The following is an 18,259-nucleotide window of genomic DNA, read 5'->3' as shown; positions in this document are numbered from 1 at the left end:
GGGGACATGGGGGAGGTTAGCAAGAGAAAGGATATTTTAGCTCTAATCTGCAAGATCAGTGAATTTGAACATATATTTGATTGGGTGCTCTACAACCTACCCATAGAGGAACTCAATAAATACTGAATTGAACTGACTAGTCATCCACGGAAAAGATTTATTTATTGGGAAAAATTGTAAGGAAAGGGATCCGAGTTTAAACTAGGACACTACTTAGAATAAGGATTCAGTTTGAAAATCAAGATTGTTATCAACCAACAAGGACCTACCGTACAGCACAGGGGGCTATACTCAGTATTTTGTAATAACCTATAAGGGAAAAGAATCTGAAAAAGAATATATAAATATAACTGAATCAGTGTGCTGTACACCTGAAACTAACACGATATTATAAATCAACTTTACTTCAATAAAAAATTTTTAAATAAAATAAACGACAATTTTAAAACTTAACAAACAAAAGACTGTTATCAAAATCTTTTCACTGTTTACAAATTTTGCCCTTAAAAACGAACTTTTTGGCCAACCCAATATTTTGGAATTTGCTTTTCTAAAGATTTCCTTCGAATATTTTTCCTCTCATCCCCTTTTGAGTCATGCCAGACACCACCCCTGATTTCTTCACTTTTTCCTTCAATCCCCGTGGAGGACCTGCAGAAACCCACATGAATCCAGACTTCCAGGCTGAGGTCCTGGTTGAAATAACACAGAAACCATGACAATGACTGTGGACAGTCCGTTTCTAAAAAAAAGTGACCTTCACACACATTCCCAGAAAGGCTGCCTGCACTGGTTTTAAATTCAGGCTTGCCAATGCATTTCCATTTCAGGCACTTTGGCCACAAGAGTGCTTCTGTGTTATCAGGAATTGGAGGTACACTGAAATAATCTCAGACATGCAAAGAACTGAATAGATGCTAATCTCACTCCTGCGTCTCCTTGTTCTTTGGCTGAGTAGAACAGCCAGCATATTGTTACCTCCGTGATTTTTAAATCCACAGCATTTAAAAGGATTAGACATATGTCAGTGTAAACTGGACGGATTGAGGGTTTTTTTAAAACATAAGGACTATGCTTGTATTCAAATGTTAAACACTGTATGTGTAGATTTAGTGTTCTTTCTTAGCCATAAATAACATTCCAGGCAGTAATTAATTTATCCATGTTCCTATCAGCACAGCATTATTCCAGGACATAAAGGGGTGGAGAGAGGCGGGGGGCGGGGGCAGAAATCAACACTGTTATTTCTTTTGGAAAATCTTTCTTAATTGGATTTGTGCTCTTTTCATAACAAGGTGAAGGCTGTGGTTATTTGTCAAATCCAAGGGCAGCTGGGATTCCTGAATCCGTGGGTCTGTAGCCAGCTACGTCGTCTTCTTTGAATGACTCGAGGGTGACAAAAATTAGAGCAAGTGCCCCCGAGACCTGGGCAGAGGCAGCTTAAGTGACTATTTTAATGGGCAATCTTGCCGTCCACCCACCAGGCAACACTCAGTGGCACCGTGCACTGTAGAGCCCCATAGAATTGATGCCATAGAGTTGAATTTGTTTTATGGGAAAGACAGTCCTTACCCTAAATCAGCAGCTCCTAACACAGCAGCCAAGAATCATCTAGCACATCAGGGGTCCATAAGTCTGCGGAATTGTAGGTAAAATGTTGCACACGTGTGCATTTGGGGTAACGGTTGGGGAGAGCCATAGCTTTTCTCAGATTCCCAAAGGAATCCTGAAAAATCCAGAACCATTGCTCTAAAAGGACAAACAGAACTTACACACCTGAAACAGCCAAAATGCACATGCAACACGACATGTGAGCAAGGCCAAAACAAGTCAATGAGGAAGTGAGTGCCCAGGTGTGCAAAGTGAAGGAACAGCCAGAGAAAGGGCATTGCAGGAACTTTTTCCTGGAAGGGAAGGGCCTAGAATAAAAGTGACAAACTCAATACCTACAGAACCGGGCAGGACATTCCATAAGCGGGGCCTGCTGAGTGTCCTTGTCAGGGAGAGTGTGGAGTTTGCATTTTTCTGGAAAGGGGCTGGTGCCCTCAGCTCCTGCCGCTTTTTCTCATGCCAAATATGGGCATAAGTTTCTAAATCCACTGGGTTTTGTGAGAGAAGCCAAAGTCTAGGTATTTAGTATAAGAGCTCTCAATTTTTTAAATCTAAAAAACCAATTCAAAATTAAAGCAAACAGGGACTTCTCTGGCAGTCCAGTGGTTAAGCCTCCGCACTTCCACTGCAGGGGGCACGGGTTTGATCTCTGGTCAGGGAGCTAAGATCCCACATGCCGTGCGGTGCAGCTAGTCTAAGACCAGCATTCGCTAGTCTTAGACCTTTGCTGAAGATCTGGGATTTGAAAAAGTCCTGAGCTCCAGCTGGAGGACGATCATCAACCTCTGGTTTGTTAAGCTGGAAGCAGAGGGCCGACCCCATGAACAAGGGCCTGGAGCAGGGGGAAGAGATGGGTAGTGCACAGAGGATGGAGGTGCCTCGTTCGCTGGCCCGGGAGCTCAGAGGAGCAGAGCACCTGGAAGTGAGGTTGGGGAGCTGGATTGGCCTGTAGGGCCCCAAGCAGGCTGGGAGTGGTTTCTTTCTGGAACAGGATCGGCCCTCGAGAGGGTTTTAGGAGAGTGCCAGGAGATGCCGCGTTTGGGAAGGATGTACCTTGTGTGCAGGGCTCCCACCTAAAGAGGAGTCCTGGGAGGAAACTGAAGCTGGCCTCCTGTGACCAGGTGAATCAGGCGCGAGATGTGGGCTAAGGAAGGGGGACAGAAAAGACGCGAGCATTGAGTGGCCAGTAGAGAAGACGCAAACACGTCCAGCCATCTGCGTGGGATGGTGATGGAGCTGGGGCGGCACTGGGGGGGCCACGCCCCAGGCAGCAGGGCCGGGCTCTCTTCCATCATTGTGTACCTCCTCACCCGTCACCGGGGGCAGGATGGGGACTTCAGTGACCTTCCTCCTCCTTGTCTTTCTCGTGAGGAGGAAGTATTGCAATTTTCGCGTACTACGGCACCCAGGTTATGCTCTGTGGCTGCTCAAGAAAAGTTGCTGGCTTTCCAGGTGTTTCTCACTGACAGGTGAGAGCTGCCCTCGAGGATACTAGAAGCTGTGCAGTAAGGGTCAAAAACAAAGACGGAAGGGGTCCTAAGGGAAAGGAATGTTCCCCAGGCTAACACAGGGGCATCTGGATGCCAATGGAACAGCAGCCAGAGAAAACGGCAAAGAGCTATCAGCATGATCCTGGGCTCCATATGTGCATCCTGGGTGGGTTACAATGAAGACAGTTCTCTCTGGTGACGGGGCCTTTATTTCTCTGGCAGCGTGTGGAAAGGGTTAGGAACATGAGCAGGAATTCCAAGCTGCGAGTTGAGATTTGAGGTCTTCCTAAGAAAGAACGAGAAGCTGCTGGAGCTCTGGCTTTGGATGTCACCTGCAATGAGGTGGGAGCTCATGGAAGATGATGTTAAACCCACCAAGAGGAGCAGAGCCCACATTTGCCATCCCCTCTCCCAAGGGACAGTTCCCAGTGAGGGGACCAAGAGGAATGGAGAAGGTGGAGGAGCCAGAGAAAAAAGGGAAATGACCCAAGGACTTTGTCGCTCTGTTGTTATGTTTGTTTAAGACCAATCACACCTGTACGACGGGAAGAGGCGAGAATGAAAGAGTAAAAGGAGAAGGAAGAGGAAGAGAAAAGAAGCCATTTCAAGTTCTCCAAAGCCAACAGAATACAGTCTCTTATCCGTAATTGTGTTTTATCATTACGAATAGGGAATGACAACAAAGGTATCACTGCAATAAAATAATTCATCACACGTGGGATGGAGAGAACCAGGGAGAGAAATAAGAATATCACCACTCATTAGGACTCTGTGCTTGCTTCCACTGCAGGGGGCACGGGTTTGATCCCCAGTGGGGGAACTAAGATCCCGCATGCTGCAAAAAAAATCACCACTCACAGAATACTTTACTTTTTTTTTTTTTGGCTGCGTTGGGTCTTCGTTGCTGCGCGTGGGCTTTCTCTCGTTGCGGTAAGCAGGGGCTTCTCTTGTTGCAGAGCATGGGCTCTAGGTGCGTGGGCTTCAGTAGTTGTGGCACACGGGCTCAGTAGTTGTGGCTCGCGGGCTCTAGAGCGCAGGCTCAGTAGTTGTGGTGCATGGGTTTAGGTGCTCCACGGCTTGTGGCATCTTCCCGGACCAGGGCTCGAACCGGTGTCCCCTGCCTTGGCAGGCAGATTCTTAACCACTGCGCCACCAGGGAAGTCCCTACTTTACCTTTTTGAAGACACTTCCAAACATACAGTCTGCACAGTAACTAGGAGACAGGTGGGCAGACATCGACCGCCCCGTCCCCTGACAGGGGGGTCTCTGCAGTTGGTCTGGAGCACGCTGTCCATGCATGTTGGGTTATTACTGAAAGGGTAGCACATAAATTCTACAGGACAAACGTTTTTGCTTCAATGATCCATTTTTTCCTTCCTGGTGGAGTCCTTTTGTGGAAAGGTGAGCAAAACGATACTAAATACATCCAGCATGACCTTGAGGGGGTAGAGTCCAGAGAATTTTCAGATAAAGTTTATGTATTTTTTCCTAAATATTAAAGAATATAGTTATTGCAAAAAAAAAAAGGAAAGGAAAACATAGAATGTATAAATAAGAAAATAAATACCATGTAAGCCCATCACTAGCACACAGTATTAACATCATGATGTGTTTTCTTACGGTCTTTTGAAATAATGCATAGCATCTTGTATGTACAATTTAGGGTTTTGTATTTTTCACTTAACATTACAAACTATTTGTAAACATTATCTTAATGACCACATAAAACATTCCAGTATGTAGAATAATATTCTATCATACGTACCATAATATAACCACTTTTCTATTTTGAGACGTTTAGATTCTAGTTATTTTAAGTAAAACTACAAAGAACTTTTCTATGCATAAAGCTTTTCTACAGTTCAGATCCCCTCCGTAGAATAGATTTCACACAGTATAAGTACACATCAAGGCTATGGACATTTTAGAACTTTCCAGAGTGGTTGTGTGGGTTTAGACTAGCACCCGTGGTGCAGGGGAGTGCCAGCTCTGCCTGTGCTAGCTGGGCTGCGTCCTAAAGTGCCACATCCAATGGACCCCTTCCCAGAGCCTTCAGTGGCCTCCTCCCCAAAGAACCGCCAGGTGGAGGCCCAAGCGGAAGTGACTGGCCCAGGAAGACTAGGGGGGTCCGAGAAAATGTCTTCTATCTCTAGGCCAGGAATCTAATTTCTCTGTTCCCTGCCTGCAGACCGCAAGCCTGGACCTTATTCCCCAGCGCTTTCACAGGACTGTCGTTTGGGAATTGCCCGTCTCACGCTCGCCACCCCCCTACCCACCCCCAAGCTGGAAGGCAGCTGCTGTGAAATTTGCCTGGAGGTTCCTGGGGCCAAGGCTCAGTTTGCTCCTGGCGGCCTGAAAGGCTGTTCCCACTGCCCCAGGAACTTCGGAGCTGGGGTGCCAACGCATGGGTGGCTCCAGCCACCGACACCTGCGCACTGGGACACCTGTCTGTCTGGTCCACAGCTGCACCCCCAGGTCAGGACGGGACACCTGTCAGTAGATGCTCAATAAATGCTTACCGAATAGATGCATGGCCACTGCTGGGGTTCAAGACGCAGCCAAAAGGAGTCTGCTGGGGTTTTGAGCTTATTTGAAGTTCTTGTTTGGAGGTGTGTGAAGGAGTGTTTGGCGAGTGCTTGGCCGACAGTGGGGGCCTCCGGGACGGACTTCTTTTGGCCACTGCGGCTTCTTCCTCAGGAAGGTATATCTGGCTGGCTGGCTGGCTGGCAGTTCTTACACAGACTCTCTGCCGGCTCTGCGCTTGCCCCGCGTGCAGAGCGCTTGCTGGAGATGCAGGGTGCGGAGGATCCGGGGGGCCCCGGGATGGCCTGGGCGGGGGGCGCCGGGGGCCGCGGGCTCGGCGGGGACGCGCGGGGACGGGGCGGGGCGCCCTCTGGCTCCGGAGGCCCCGCCCGCCCCGCCGCGCACTTGCCCGCGGAGCGCGCCGCCCGGGGCGCGGCCGTCGGTGTCCTGCGCTTGGCTGCCGTGGACCCCGCTGCGCTCCCGGCTCTCTCCGCGCCCCAGACCTGGTAAGTCAAGGGCTCCTGCCTCCCGGCGAGCGATGCCCCAGGCCGGCGACCCTGAGCGGGCTCCAGGCACCCAGTCTCAGCCCCCGGGCCACAGCGGGCGCCCCCAGGCAGGAGGCGCCGCGACCCCCCTTAGTGGGAGACAGAATAGGTGGCTCGGCCTCACGCTTCCTTTCCCTCTGCCTTCTACACGTCTAGAACGTATGCCTAGAAAATCATCTCACCACCAAACAACGACAACATTTTCCCATTATTATTAAATTACAGTCGTTCCTGGAGAAAATTGGGAAAATACTTAAAAGCATCCAGAGAAAACTAAAACCGCCCATGATCCCAGTCCCCCGCTTGGTTTCAAAGACCTCCAGATGGGGCAATATTTGCAAACACACCCGGCCTCAAAGGGAATCTTTTGTGGGTTTTTTTTTGGACCAGAAAAGTTTCTTGGGCCTTGGCATCTCCCCAGGGAAAAGGCGTGGGACACGCAGAACGTTACTGGTATCTGATCTTGATTGAAGTAACTGGGGAAAATGTGGAACTTTTAGAAGAAGGTGGACCCAGTAGCAGTCACGTGTTATGTGCTGAGTATATCACATGTTAATCCACCCCACCCCATCCCCGGCCCCTGCCCCCGACCCTCGATTGTTCAGACTGCTATATGTGAACTGTTTGAGTCCACTTTTAGGTTGAGAAGGAGCTTCCAGCTCCACTGAGGAAGGGCCTTGTCAATAACCACAGGTGTCACTCACGGTCACCATGGTGGGGAACTTTGCTGTGATCACACCGTTGCTTTAATCATGTGATGAGTGAATTGCCAGAAGGCACTGTTGACTCTGATCTATGGGTTCCTAACCAGGGGGCGAAACCCCTCTGCACGCTCTGCTCTGTTTCATGTTGCTCAACAGAGATGAACTGAGGATGGGTCTGAGGAAGGCATTCTCAGTTTCCAGAATATTCAGGTATGTCTTGCTTTTGACAGGTTATTCCAAAGTGGATTGTTTTGAAACTGTGAACACATCAGAGGGATTCATGCCTGTCATCTTAAGTCTCTGAAGGCAGAGCTGGTGAGACAGTTTCTGTGTGGTTCGGGCTTTCCGGTAGTTGCGTGGGACATTTACTCACTCACGCATCCGTGCATGCATGCCTGCATCTGTGAATATTTACTGTGCTCCTGCCACATGCCAGACACTGTTCTAGTCTTCGGGATACATGGGGACAACACAGGCAAAGATCCCTGCCCTCAAAAGCTTACATTTTGATAGGGAAGACAAACAATAGACAATGAACAGAATAAATAAGAAAAACTATACTAGGTGCAGGTGATCAAGTACTATGGATAAAAAGGAGAGCAAGATAAGAGTTATGGGAATTGGGGAGGATGGGTGAAAATTATGCTGTATTACTGACAATTACTGCTGGCTTTAAACCTTTTTAGGAATAAGGTGGGTTGCAGATATATATAGTTATTAATATAGTTATACATAACTATATTAAAAATATAAATTTTAATATACAAAATAAATAATGCTAATAAAATAAATATACATAAAAATAATTTAAATTTTATTATATCAAAAGAGACTACATTGAAAGAGGTTTTCATTTGGTTACACCAAGCTCTTTCCAGAGTGTACTCTACTTTGTTGATTATTTGCTCTCACATTCACATTGTAGTTGTATTAAATTTAATACTTTGCATGCCCATTTAATTCAGCAAACCCATATGGACTCATTCTGGGGGCTGGAGTGAGGACAAGGTGAACGAGACAGTCTCTGATCTTCCTGAGCTCCTGGAAATGCATACACAAGCCTACAAATGATTACAACACAACTTAGAATCTGAATGGTACAGACTGGGCACTATGAGGGCTCAAAGCAGGGGACGGGACATCTGGAAGGGGCTTCACAGGTTGGCATAGGAGTGTGCTTTTGGAGGACCAGTAGAATTTTGGCAGGCAGACATGGTGGTCATGACTCTCTTGCAGAGAGAGCAGCAAAAGCAAGAGATAGGAAAGTTGTGGGCTTGTTTCATGCCTCCCCAGTCGTCCCATCATCCCCAGTTTTCAGATGAGGAAACTGGGGCTCCCCAAATTCATTTAATTTGCTGAGGGTGAGATTCTTCCTTCTACGTGACTACAGCTCCCTTCCCAGAGTCTGGGAATCCTGCTGCCATCCGTTCTCCATGCCAAAATGCTCATCCTTTTTCCCATACTGAGTTTGACTGGGTCCCTCTCATCAGCTCCCTGGTTCACATTTCCACCCTTCACACCCCAGAGCTCCTCTCTGTCACCCACAGAGAGGTCTGGGACACTCTTAGTCCTGTGACCAGACTCAAGAGCCACACCGCACATCCAGCAGGGAGGTGGCAGAAAGCCCTTTTCAGATCTTTGAGGACAGTCAAATGCGGTGCCTCTGTATAGGTTTCATCCTGACTTTTTGAGACCTTGGCCACCTTAGTGATTCCTCTCCCGGGAGAGAGGAAGGTGAGAAGCCCAAGACAAAGCCAGCTGACTGCCTGGAAGAGTCTGGGCCCCTCTTTGCTTCTTTGCTGCTAGGAGGTAAATGTATCTCCAGAATTTGGACATCGTGTTTCGATAAAGATGAAGACGGTTGACAGTTATTTCCAAGGAAAATTGGCTCACAGATTTCTTGACTCAGTAAGATCATATTCCCCCAAATTAAGCTTATCCATAATTGTTTCTACCCTAATTCTGCTTCCTGAAACAAAAAATGATGATTTCCAAACTGGATGCTCTTTCGAGAACATGCTGACAAGAATGGCAGGAATGTCATCCCCATCCCTCCTAGATAAGCAAGCTACGGTACCGTCTGGAAGCCGCGAGGAGTAGCTAGGACTGAACCAGGGCTGGAACTCGGATCCCTGACATTCCTCTTTCCCTGACTTGCCCCCAGAATCTGTCCCTCTCAGTAGAGAGCTTGGAGTCAGCCATGAAAGCATTGCCCTTTCAGTAAATGCGTAAGAAAGAATGAGAGGTGCGGTACTAGGAAATCTGTTCTAAAAGCCTGTTATCGGTGCTGATATGAGATGGATCTGGAACTCCTGGGAGAAAGGCAGAAGGGGCGGTGTGTGCCGGGAACAGCGTGACATCACCTACTTCCCCCTCTCCCCTGGGTGCAGTTGGAGCGTTTGCAGGAGCCCGGGGTGCTGGAGGCCCACTTGCTGTCCTTTTGCAGCTCAGCTCGGCTGCCCACAGTTTCGAATCCTGAGTGATTCTCACTAGACCAGCAGCTCTGGGACCAAGCTTTGACAGAAAAAAATTGCACTAACCTTTGTTGGGGGCAGTGTCTATGCCTCCTGAAGAGGCTCAAACCCAGGCAGAAGCAGAAACTTCTAGAGCCCCACCCCACTTCCTTCTTTCTGGGCCCATTAAGGCCAGTTTGAGGATGTTTAGCACAGGCTGAGCATCAAACTGGTTGTGATCGGAGCTGGACCTCCCTGGTTCCTGCTGCTTCTTCCTCCTCCAGCCCCCTATTCCCTGTGCGAGCTACAAAAAGCTGTGGTTCTCGCCGGTGGGGCAGAGGGGTCTCCTGACGGCATATGTAGGTCAGAAGCCAGTTCCCAATTAGGTAGACTCAGTTTTACCTGATACAAGTAGCTGGCTCCTTGGTTCCTTTGAGCTTAAATACAGATCTGCCTTCTCTCTGCAAGGTCCTGAGAACTCCTTTTTCTATGCTAATAAAATGTGAGTCCATGGCTAAAAGATTAGAGTTTAGATGTATTTTTGATCGGAGACGTGACCTTGGCCAAGTCAGCTCACCTCTGTGGAAACCAGTTTTCTATGAAGTAAAGACTGTTGGATCAGCTGGTCTCCAAATCCATTTGAGTCCAACAGTCTTAACTGTGGCCACTAGGCAGTGCTTTGGCATTATAATGAATGTGAACTTGGAGAATGGGACATAAACCCACAGCTGTTGTGCGGATTGGGTTCTGTGTCGTTTACACCATGCTGATTATTAGAGGACGTTGCCAAACTCATTTTGTGACTCATTACGCAAAAACACCATGTGACCCAGCATGCAGGCCTTGGGGGCACAGAAGGCATTTAGCAAAAGCGATACAATAAATTAAGTGTAAAGTCAGCAAAAGATTTTTCTTTAAAAATGCAGAGTTGTTATTTGAAAGGCAGTTAAGTAACTTGGCTTTTCTGGTCCAGCATAAAGTTATGACAGGCTTATCATAATTTGAGGTGCCAACGTGAGTTAGGACAGGGACAGCTGAGGTCATGGTAATGACTTGAGAATTTCTTTCCGCAACTCCTGTTCAGATTTTCTCAGGGACATGCAAGACCGAAAAAGAAAATCTGAAAAGCAAACAAGATTGGGAAATTATGCTATGAAGTTATTATTTCTCTTCTTATATAATTCTTCCGGGTACTCTGCAGCACAAAAGACTGATTGGTTAATTTCCTAAGGGCCCACATCATAGCTCAGTGGTTCTCAATCTTGACTGCAAAGTAGGATCACCTGAGAAGCTTTGAGAAGTCCCAATGCCAGACAGGAACCCAGACCAAGGTCTGTCTTCCTCTTCTTATAAGGCCACCATCCTATCAGATTAGGACCTTACATTTATGACCTCATCTAACTTAATTACCTCTGAAAGACCCTACCTCCAAGTTCAACTGCATTAGGGGTTAGGGCTTGAACATATGACTTGGTGGAGAGCACAATTTGGCCCATAGCATATAAATTAAAAGGCACACGTACGACACAATGTGTGTATTAAGGGAACTCGTTCTGGTGATCACCTATGGAGGTAGGGACTGGGAGTGGTGAATAGAAATAAAAGTGAATCAATTTATCATTTGATCAGTCAAGAGAGGGCATTATGCAGATCCCAGGTGGCACACACCATGACGGAGTACTCCTCCGTCATACTCTGGTAGGGCACCCCTCTTACTGAGATTTTTAAAAACTGTGTGGGGGGTGTGTGTGGCGGGATGGGGGTGTTTGGGCCAATACATATTTTTTGATTTCAGGTTGCACTTTTCTTTTAGAAAGTTTTCCTGGGAAGTTTACTCTCCCGCAGTGAAACCTTAACTCTCAGGATGATCCTGTCTAACGCCACGGCTGTGACACCCTTGCTGACCAAGCTGTGGCAGGGGACAGTTCAACCAGTCAACAACACATCCAACCTGGCCCGCAGGTCCCTGGGCCACGATGACGGCAAGCTGGCGGCACTCTACATCCTCATGGTGCTTGGCTTTTTTGGTTTCTTCACCCTGGGCATCATGCTAAGTTACATCCGCTCCAAGAAACTGGAGCACTCCCATGACCCGTACAATGTGTACATCGAGTCTGACACCTGGCAGGAGCAGGACAAGGCATACTTCCAGGCCCGGATTCTGGAGAGCTGCAGGGCGTGTTATGTCATTGAAAACCAGCTGGCTGTAGAACGACCCAATGCATACCTTCCTGAGATGAAGCTGTCATCCTGACCCCGAGACTGGTCAGAATTGGACAAAGCCTCCCTGATGATCTGATTTTTCCAATTACATGTTCCTTATATTCTTTATTGCATGAGAATAATTCGTTTTTTTTTTTTTTTCTATCATAAGGGGTGAAAGATGGGTTAGTAACACTATATTTCTAAAATCACTTTCCTTCTATAATAGGCTGTGAGCCGTTCCCCAGTATGTGTGCCTGCCTTGTTAATTTCAGCAAAAATCCCTGAGATCATGGCCTCTGAGAATAAGAGCTGTATTTCCCTGACTCCCTTGCAGCTAGCAAGGTCCTGTGTATGAAGTTATGGCCAGTAGAAGTGGGAATGATGAGTGCAATTTCCCATTGAGCCTTGAAAAGGAAAGGATGTGTCCTCCACTCCCCTTTCCTCCTTCCCCGTGGCTGGGACATGGATGAGGTGGTGAGCCAGCTTTGACTCTGGAAAAGGATAGTGTATTCACAGATGGCAGAGCAATAAGAGTCTGGGTCCCTGGGCCATGGCATGGGGCAGGGTCTGGTCAATCACCAGCTCAGACTTTAGAGGAAAGGGAAACTAACTCCGATCTCCTTGGGCCAGTGTTATTTTCGTTTTTGTTAAAGTAACAGAATCAATATCCTAACGAATACACCTTCCTTATGGGACTGAGACCAAAGGCATAATGTTTCCATATTTGTTGCAAGCACACTTCCCCACTTGCTATGGGACAAGACTTACTCTGCCCTTTTCACTCGTACCCTCACCATGGTGGCTCTATCCTCCCCTTCCTCTCCTGCCTCCTATTCCCCCCATGCCCACCCTTCACACACACACACCCCCCCCAAACACATGCTCATACCCACAGGCACACACATGCACACAGAAACACACAGAGAAACACACACAGATACACAAGGACACACGCACACACTACCTACTCACATAGCGCAGTTGAGATGCAGAAGGAAAAGAATCCTGCTTCAGAATGTGTACCAAGGGGCAGGTACTCAGTTTTCATGGCAGGAGGGAGGGCTGCATCCACCACCTCAAGATCTCAGGGGAAGGCATGGGCGTGGGCAAGGGGCAACACACGGGACTGAGGTGGCAGGGCCTTTTGAGGTAACGTGCCCATCGTGGTTGAATTGTGACCCCCCCAAAACATCCTCTTAGCCCTTCAAGTCCTAACCTGTGAATGCGACCTTATCTGGAAATAAGGTCTTTGCAGATGTGATCAAGGAAGGTAAGGTCATTGGGGTGGGCCCTAATCCAATGTGACTGACATCCTTATAAGAAGAGGGAAATTTGGGCAGAGATAGGAGTGATGCAGCTGCAAACCAAGGACCACCAAGGATTGAGGGTCACCACTGGAAGCTGGGAGAGGAAAGGAAGGATTCTCCCGGACAGCTTTCAGAGGAAGCAGGGCCCCAAGACCCCGTGATTTCAGACTTCTGGCCTCCAGAACGGTAAGACAAGGGGTTTCTCTTGCTCAAAGCCACTCAGGCTGGGCTAGTTTGTTCCAGCAGCAATCGGAAGCTCACGCAGTGCCTCTCCCCTGACCATCCCGCCAGAGACAGCGCTTTCCTCCTGGCCCTTCTCCTCACAAGACAGAGATTCCCTTGGAAACTTCCCTCCCAACTGAGAGGTGGGAAAGGGATTCAGGGGTGGAGGCAGACGGTATCAGGGACTTGCTCACGGCAGTGGAAGGAACCTCGTGAGCATGGCCTGGCCTGAGGGACTCAGAGGACGTGTGACCTGGGTCTCAGCCTTCTTCCCCAGCTGCCCTCGGTCACCTGCGCCATCCTGGACGCTCGCCTGCCTAGGCATTCCTTAAGAGGGTGGAATACTTAAATAAAACATACTTGTTAGAAACCTGCACATAATATAAATTAGAAGCAACACGGAAGCATCGCTGGCCATCCTCCAGTAGACGAATGGGGCCCAGTCCTTGCTTCATGTAATAGACAGCGATTCCTTTGTGGGCTTGGGGGCAGGGCTCCCAATGGGACATCTCCTGGGCAGAAGCCTGGCAGAGCTACTACAGTCCTCGAGACCAGTGGTTATTTGCGTCAGAGTCCTTTGAAAATCTAATGAAAGCTATGATCCCCCCAAATTGCACACAGACACATTTTACCCACAATCTCGGGGGTTCTTGGGCCCCTGGAAGCCCACCTATGACTGCTGGCATCTCCTGGCCGCGTGTGACTTCCCTGCTGTGACAGACACAGTTGGCCCCTAGTGAAGGAAAGCAGGCTGGGCGCGAGAGTTTGGAGAGGGACCCAGGACGCACGTGGTCCACAGCGTGATTCACGGCGGCAGGCAGACTTGGGTATTCCAGGCACACAGACTAGTTCTTTATCACCACTTCACTTTCCCCCTGAGATTCCTGCCCCTTTTAAGGCAGAGGGAGATCCCATGAGCTTTAGTCCTCCCCGTCCTTGAAGGACCAGGCATTCAGCTCACTTCCCCACACCCCTCAAACCTCTTATAAGCCACACATGTTCAAATGCTTGTTACCATATTTAAAATTTTGGGTGAGCATTCGCAGAATGCTTGCTATGAGCCAGGCACTGTTCTAAGGCCTTTCAAACTAGAATCTCAGTGCTCTGTGCGCAATATTTTATGTGTTCATTGAATAGGACAACATGCCTTTTGAGGTATTAAAAACATCTTTTTAAAAAATTAGAGTCTTTTATCATGATGTGTAGTGTGTGTTTTGTTAATACCACTATGATCCTTTTAGAAAGTGGACGTGGGTTCTTGGGGGGGCTCCGGAATAAGGAAGTATGATTGCCCGTGGATAAACTCTGCTGTAGACACCCCTGATCCTACAAGTAGAAAGCAAGGGAGCAAAGTCCCAGGTGGAGCTGCAGGCAGACTGCCGAGCGCCCCCTCCCCTATCACCCAAGCCTTCTGCTAAGGGGGTGGGAGGCCGCCACTGCTGCTGAATCCCAGACCTGCTCAGCCAGCCAGCAGCTTGGGCTGACTCTTGATGGACTTGTGAGTTTTTACGAGAAGTTGGAAATCTGGATGTTTATTTGAAATCTCCTGATTTTTGAATGTGGGCAACTAATTCAATTTTATCTTTTTAAATGTGGGCCAAACAAGCTATGACCTTGAACTGAGTTCTGCTCAAAGACCACTGATTTACAACCTCTGCTTTAAGGAGAAAGAATAGCTCCGGGCCAGCCCCAGGCCACACTTGATAGAAACCAGAGTCAGGGAGGGGAACCTGCATCTGAAGGACTGCCCGCCATGGTGGCAGAGGCAGGTGGAATCAGTGGCAGCAACCCCCGAGGTGTGGGCCTGGCCAGTGGACCCTCAGATCCCAGCCCTCTGATAGGATGCTGCATCGGGCTGTCTTTACCTGGCACCTCCCATTCAGATGCCAGGCCCCTCACCCTCTGTCAGTATAGAAGAGGGCATTACAGCTCCAATTTTGCTCTGCAGATTCTTGAAACCAGTTGTGGAGTCCGCCCTGGAGAGGTGGATCCACTCTATGAGCAGACAAACCAGGCTTGTCTACAAGACTGAGGGCTGACCGTGGACTGGGGTACACTAGCCAATACGAAGAATGGCATGGCACCTCACCTCTCCTGGGGGCACGCAGCCTGGCTAGGCGAATGGCTCCAGATTAGATATGCCCCACGTGCAATTCACCAGACAGTTGGCCTTGGAGAGCAAGCTCCCTGAGGTTTAACTAGACCACGGCTGTCACTTAACTGTTGAGGAAACTGAGGCTCAGCGAGGTTCAAGGACACACCCAAGGTCATGGTTTGCCTGAAGGAGGAAGCCAGCAGGAGGTGTGCTTCCCTAACTTCTGCCCTCGCTGACAAGCCAGGGGCTCCTGGGGGTCTGTGAGGTGGGGAAGGAATGACGGGGCTCTGATTTTATTCACTTATGCACACTAACTCGACTTGATCATTCTTTACGGGATATCATTGAGTAATATCAGACAATTTACTCTCCAAAAGGATCCTCCTGGTTCCCTCCCTTTCTAGGCCCTTTAATGGCTATTGTTGTTCTCCTTTTTAGCCCTTGTTTGTTTAACCTTTTGGTTTAGTTTGTGTCTTTTAGGCTCCAACAGTTTGAAGTAAGGCTCATGATGGCTCAAGGAATTCAGCCAATTCCAGAGGAGAGTGGCCCAAGTCCCTACAGGTCCTTGGAACAGTCAGTGAGCGACTTCTATACCTCTAGGATAGGCTAGGGTCTGTGGCCCCCATCCAGCAGGAAGAAGTTTCAGAAGAAGAGACCTTCGGCCCCTTACCCCTTAAGAATAAGGGTGTAGGGTCTCTCAGGGGGGAATGAGACAGGCTGGGACCTGCGATCCTTTGCTGCAGTGTTGCAGTACTTGCACCTGGACACACCTCTCCTCAGGCAACAAAATACAAAGAAACCGTATGGGCTAAGTATAACTGCATGCATGCACAGTTAGGGCAAATTCTGGACAAAAGATACAAAGAGACCAAAAAACTCAACTGTCAATTTTGAAGAGCCCACAAGCAGGGGGTCCAGGGCACTGTGCATGCCTCCTGCCCACAACACCATCTCGGGGTGGGCAAAGAACCTAAGCCACCACTCCGCCCCGACCCCTGGACACACCCTTATTCTCACCCCATATATGGAACAAGCTCGCCCCCCCCTCAGCGAGCAAGCAAGCAAGGGAACCTACTGTTTGTTTTCGCTCCCCCTTGCTGCAGCAGGGGCCCCATAAAGCGTTGCCTGAAAGAAAAAGTATCCTAATACCGTCTGCACCGTATACCTGGAGGTCTGCTTAGAGAGACAGAAGGTAGTCCAGCATCTGAGCAGGGCCATTTAAAAAAAAAAGGCAAACTGAGCCAAAAAGCAGCCAATTGCAAATTCTGATAATATGGCTTGAAATATTGTCTTTGCCCTGGCTCTGAACTTCAGTTTTCCCTCAGGATACTATGGTAATTCGATAGTAGCCGTAACAAGAATTAGAAATAAGCTGACAGGCAGAGAAAACTGTTATGGATTCCACAACCTCTGGATCTCCAGACAAGCCTGTGTGTGACTTGTGTGTTAATGCGTGTGACTCGCTCCAGAGGATGCCCGATCTTAAATCCACATCAGTAGATGGCTTCTCTATGGGCACATAAATACTAAAAAAAAATGAGAAGTAAATACTAAATCAGATTAAGGGAGGTAGCCAAAGGCTATGAGAGCTTGAGGACAAAAGAAATGTACAGAAAGCTAAGGATGGATTGAGAAGGGGTGGTAAATTCTTTAACTGATTCATTGGATACACAAACAAATCTAAATACAAATACAAAAAGGAGTCAGGGACTTAGAGCAATTGGCCCCTCAGTTTCCTCGGTGTGTCTACTTAAGGTCAATAAAGCCAGGTGTCTTAGATATTTCCAGAAATACGGGGTTTTGCCTGCCAGTCTCCACGGGCGGAGGAAGGCGCCCTGGGTGTGGCTGCCCCCTGGCGGTCAGGTTGAGAATTTCCAATGCACATGGAGCCCTGAGCACCGGGAGCCAGGTGGGTGCCTGCTTGGGGCCGGTGAGGTTCTCCGCGTGGGCTTCAGACCTTCTCTGGAGGCTAAACTTCTACTCACTCATCACGTTCAGCAGGACAGAGCCCACCATGGTCATCATTACAAAACAGGAGGGAGAGAGAGAAGCAGGCCTCTGGAAGGGCCTTGGGAGGCACTTCCTCTGAGCAGGGGCCCTGGGGGCTCAGAGTTCTCAGGAAGTTGCTAGGACCCCTTCTCCTTTCCTTTGTGCTGGAACCTGTTCACCCCCAACCCCCTTTCTAGGAATCTCCTCATCATCCTTTCCAGCCTTTGGGAAACCATCTCTCACCCAGACCTCAGCCCCTTTCCATTCCAGGCCTGTGACCACTCATGCTGTCACGGAAGAGGCTCAGCAAATTTGGGGTGACAGTAACCTCAGTGACCCCGTTCAGATATTGTCACAGGGAGGAGGAATGGGGAAAGTGGTCGCTTGTCTAGGGCCCCCCATGGGTGTATTTTTTTTTAAATTTATTTATTTCATTTATTTATTTTTGGCTGCGTTGGGTCTTCATTGCTGCGTGCGGGCTTTTTCTAGTTGCGGTGAGTGGGGGCTACTCTTCGTTGCAGTGCAAGGACTTCTCATTGCAGTGGCTTCTCTTGCTGCGGAGCACGGGTTCCAGGTGCGCGGGCTTCAGTAGTTGCGGCATGCGGGCTCAGTAGTTGTGGCTCGCGGGCTCTAGAGCGCAGGCTCAGTATTTGTGGCATGTGGGCTCAGTAGCTGTGGCTCACGGGCTTAGTTGCTCCGTGGCATGTGGGATCTTCCTGGACCAGGGCTCGACCGTGTCCCCTGCATTGGCAGGCGGACTCTTAACCACTGCGCCACCAGGGCAGCCCCCTGGTCCCTCTCACACCAGACAGTCCCCAGAAGCAAGCTCCTCTCAGACTACAGTGATCCAGTGCAGCAGGAGGGAGTGTGAGGAGGGAGGATGGGGGCTGGACTCAGCCCCGGGGGCAGGACGTCTTCCCCCAGGACGAGGAGGGGGCTCTGGGCTAACTTGGCAATGAAAGACCTTAAGGTAGCATGAGGAACGGAGAATGTGGCTTCTTTGCAGAAAACCCGGGAGATCCATAGAAAAGAACCCAGATTTCCTAACTGCTTTTTTTTTTTTTAAATTAATTAATTTATTTTTGACTGTGTTGGGTCTTCGTTTCTGTGCGAGG

The 18,259-nt window shown here is 48.9% G+C and overlaps 1 protein-coding gene across 1 annotated transcript; it reads left to right on the top strand.

Annotated features, from left to right (window-relative positions):
- The first annotated feature begins 6,056 nt into the window (after nucleotides 1-6,056).
- Nucleotides 6,057-11,633, top strand: KCNE1 (potassium voltage-gated channel subfamily E regulatory subunit 1). Its single transcript, XM_068545763.1, has 3 exons — nucleotides 6,057-6,130; nucleotides 7,104-7,188; nucleotides 11,140-11,633. The coding sequence occupies exon 3, from the start codon at nucleotides 11,191-11,193 to the stop codon at nucleotides 11,578-11,580; it is 390 nt and encodes a 129-aa protein (XP_068401864.1). The 5' UTR covers nucleotides 6,057-6,130; nucleotides 7,104-7,188; nucleotides 11,140-11,190; the 3' UTR covers nucleotides 11,581-11,633.
- Nucleotides 11,634-18,259: the final 6,626 nt, after the last annotated feature.

This window comes from Eschrichtius robustus, chromosome 6, assembly GCF_028021215.1.
Source record: "Eschrichtius robustus isolate mEscRob2 chromosome 6, mEscRob2.pri, whole genome shotgun sequence".
Classification (NCBI taxonomy): Eukaryota; Metazoa; Chordata; class Mammalia; order Artiodactyla; family Eschrichtiidae; genus Eschrichtius; species Eschrichtius robustus.
The sequence above is the reverse complement of the archived record's forward strand: the minus strand, read 5'-3'. Positions and strand labels throughout refer to the sequence as shown.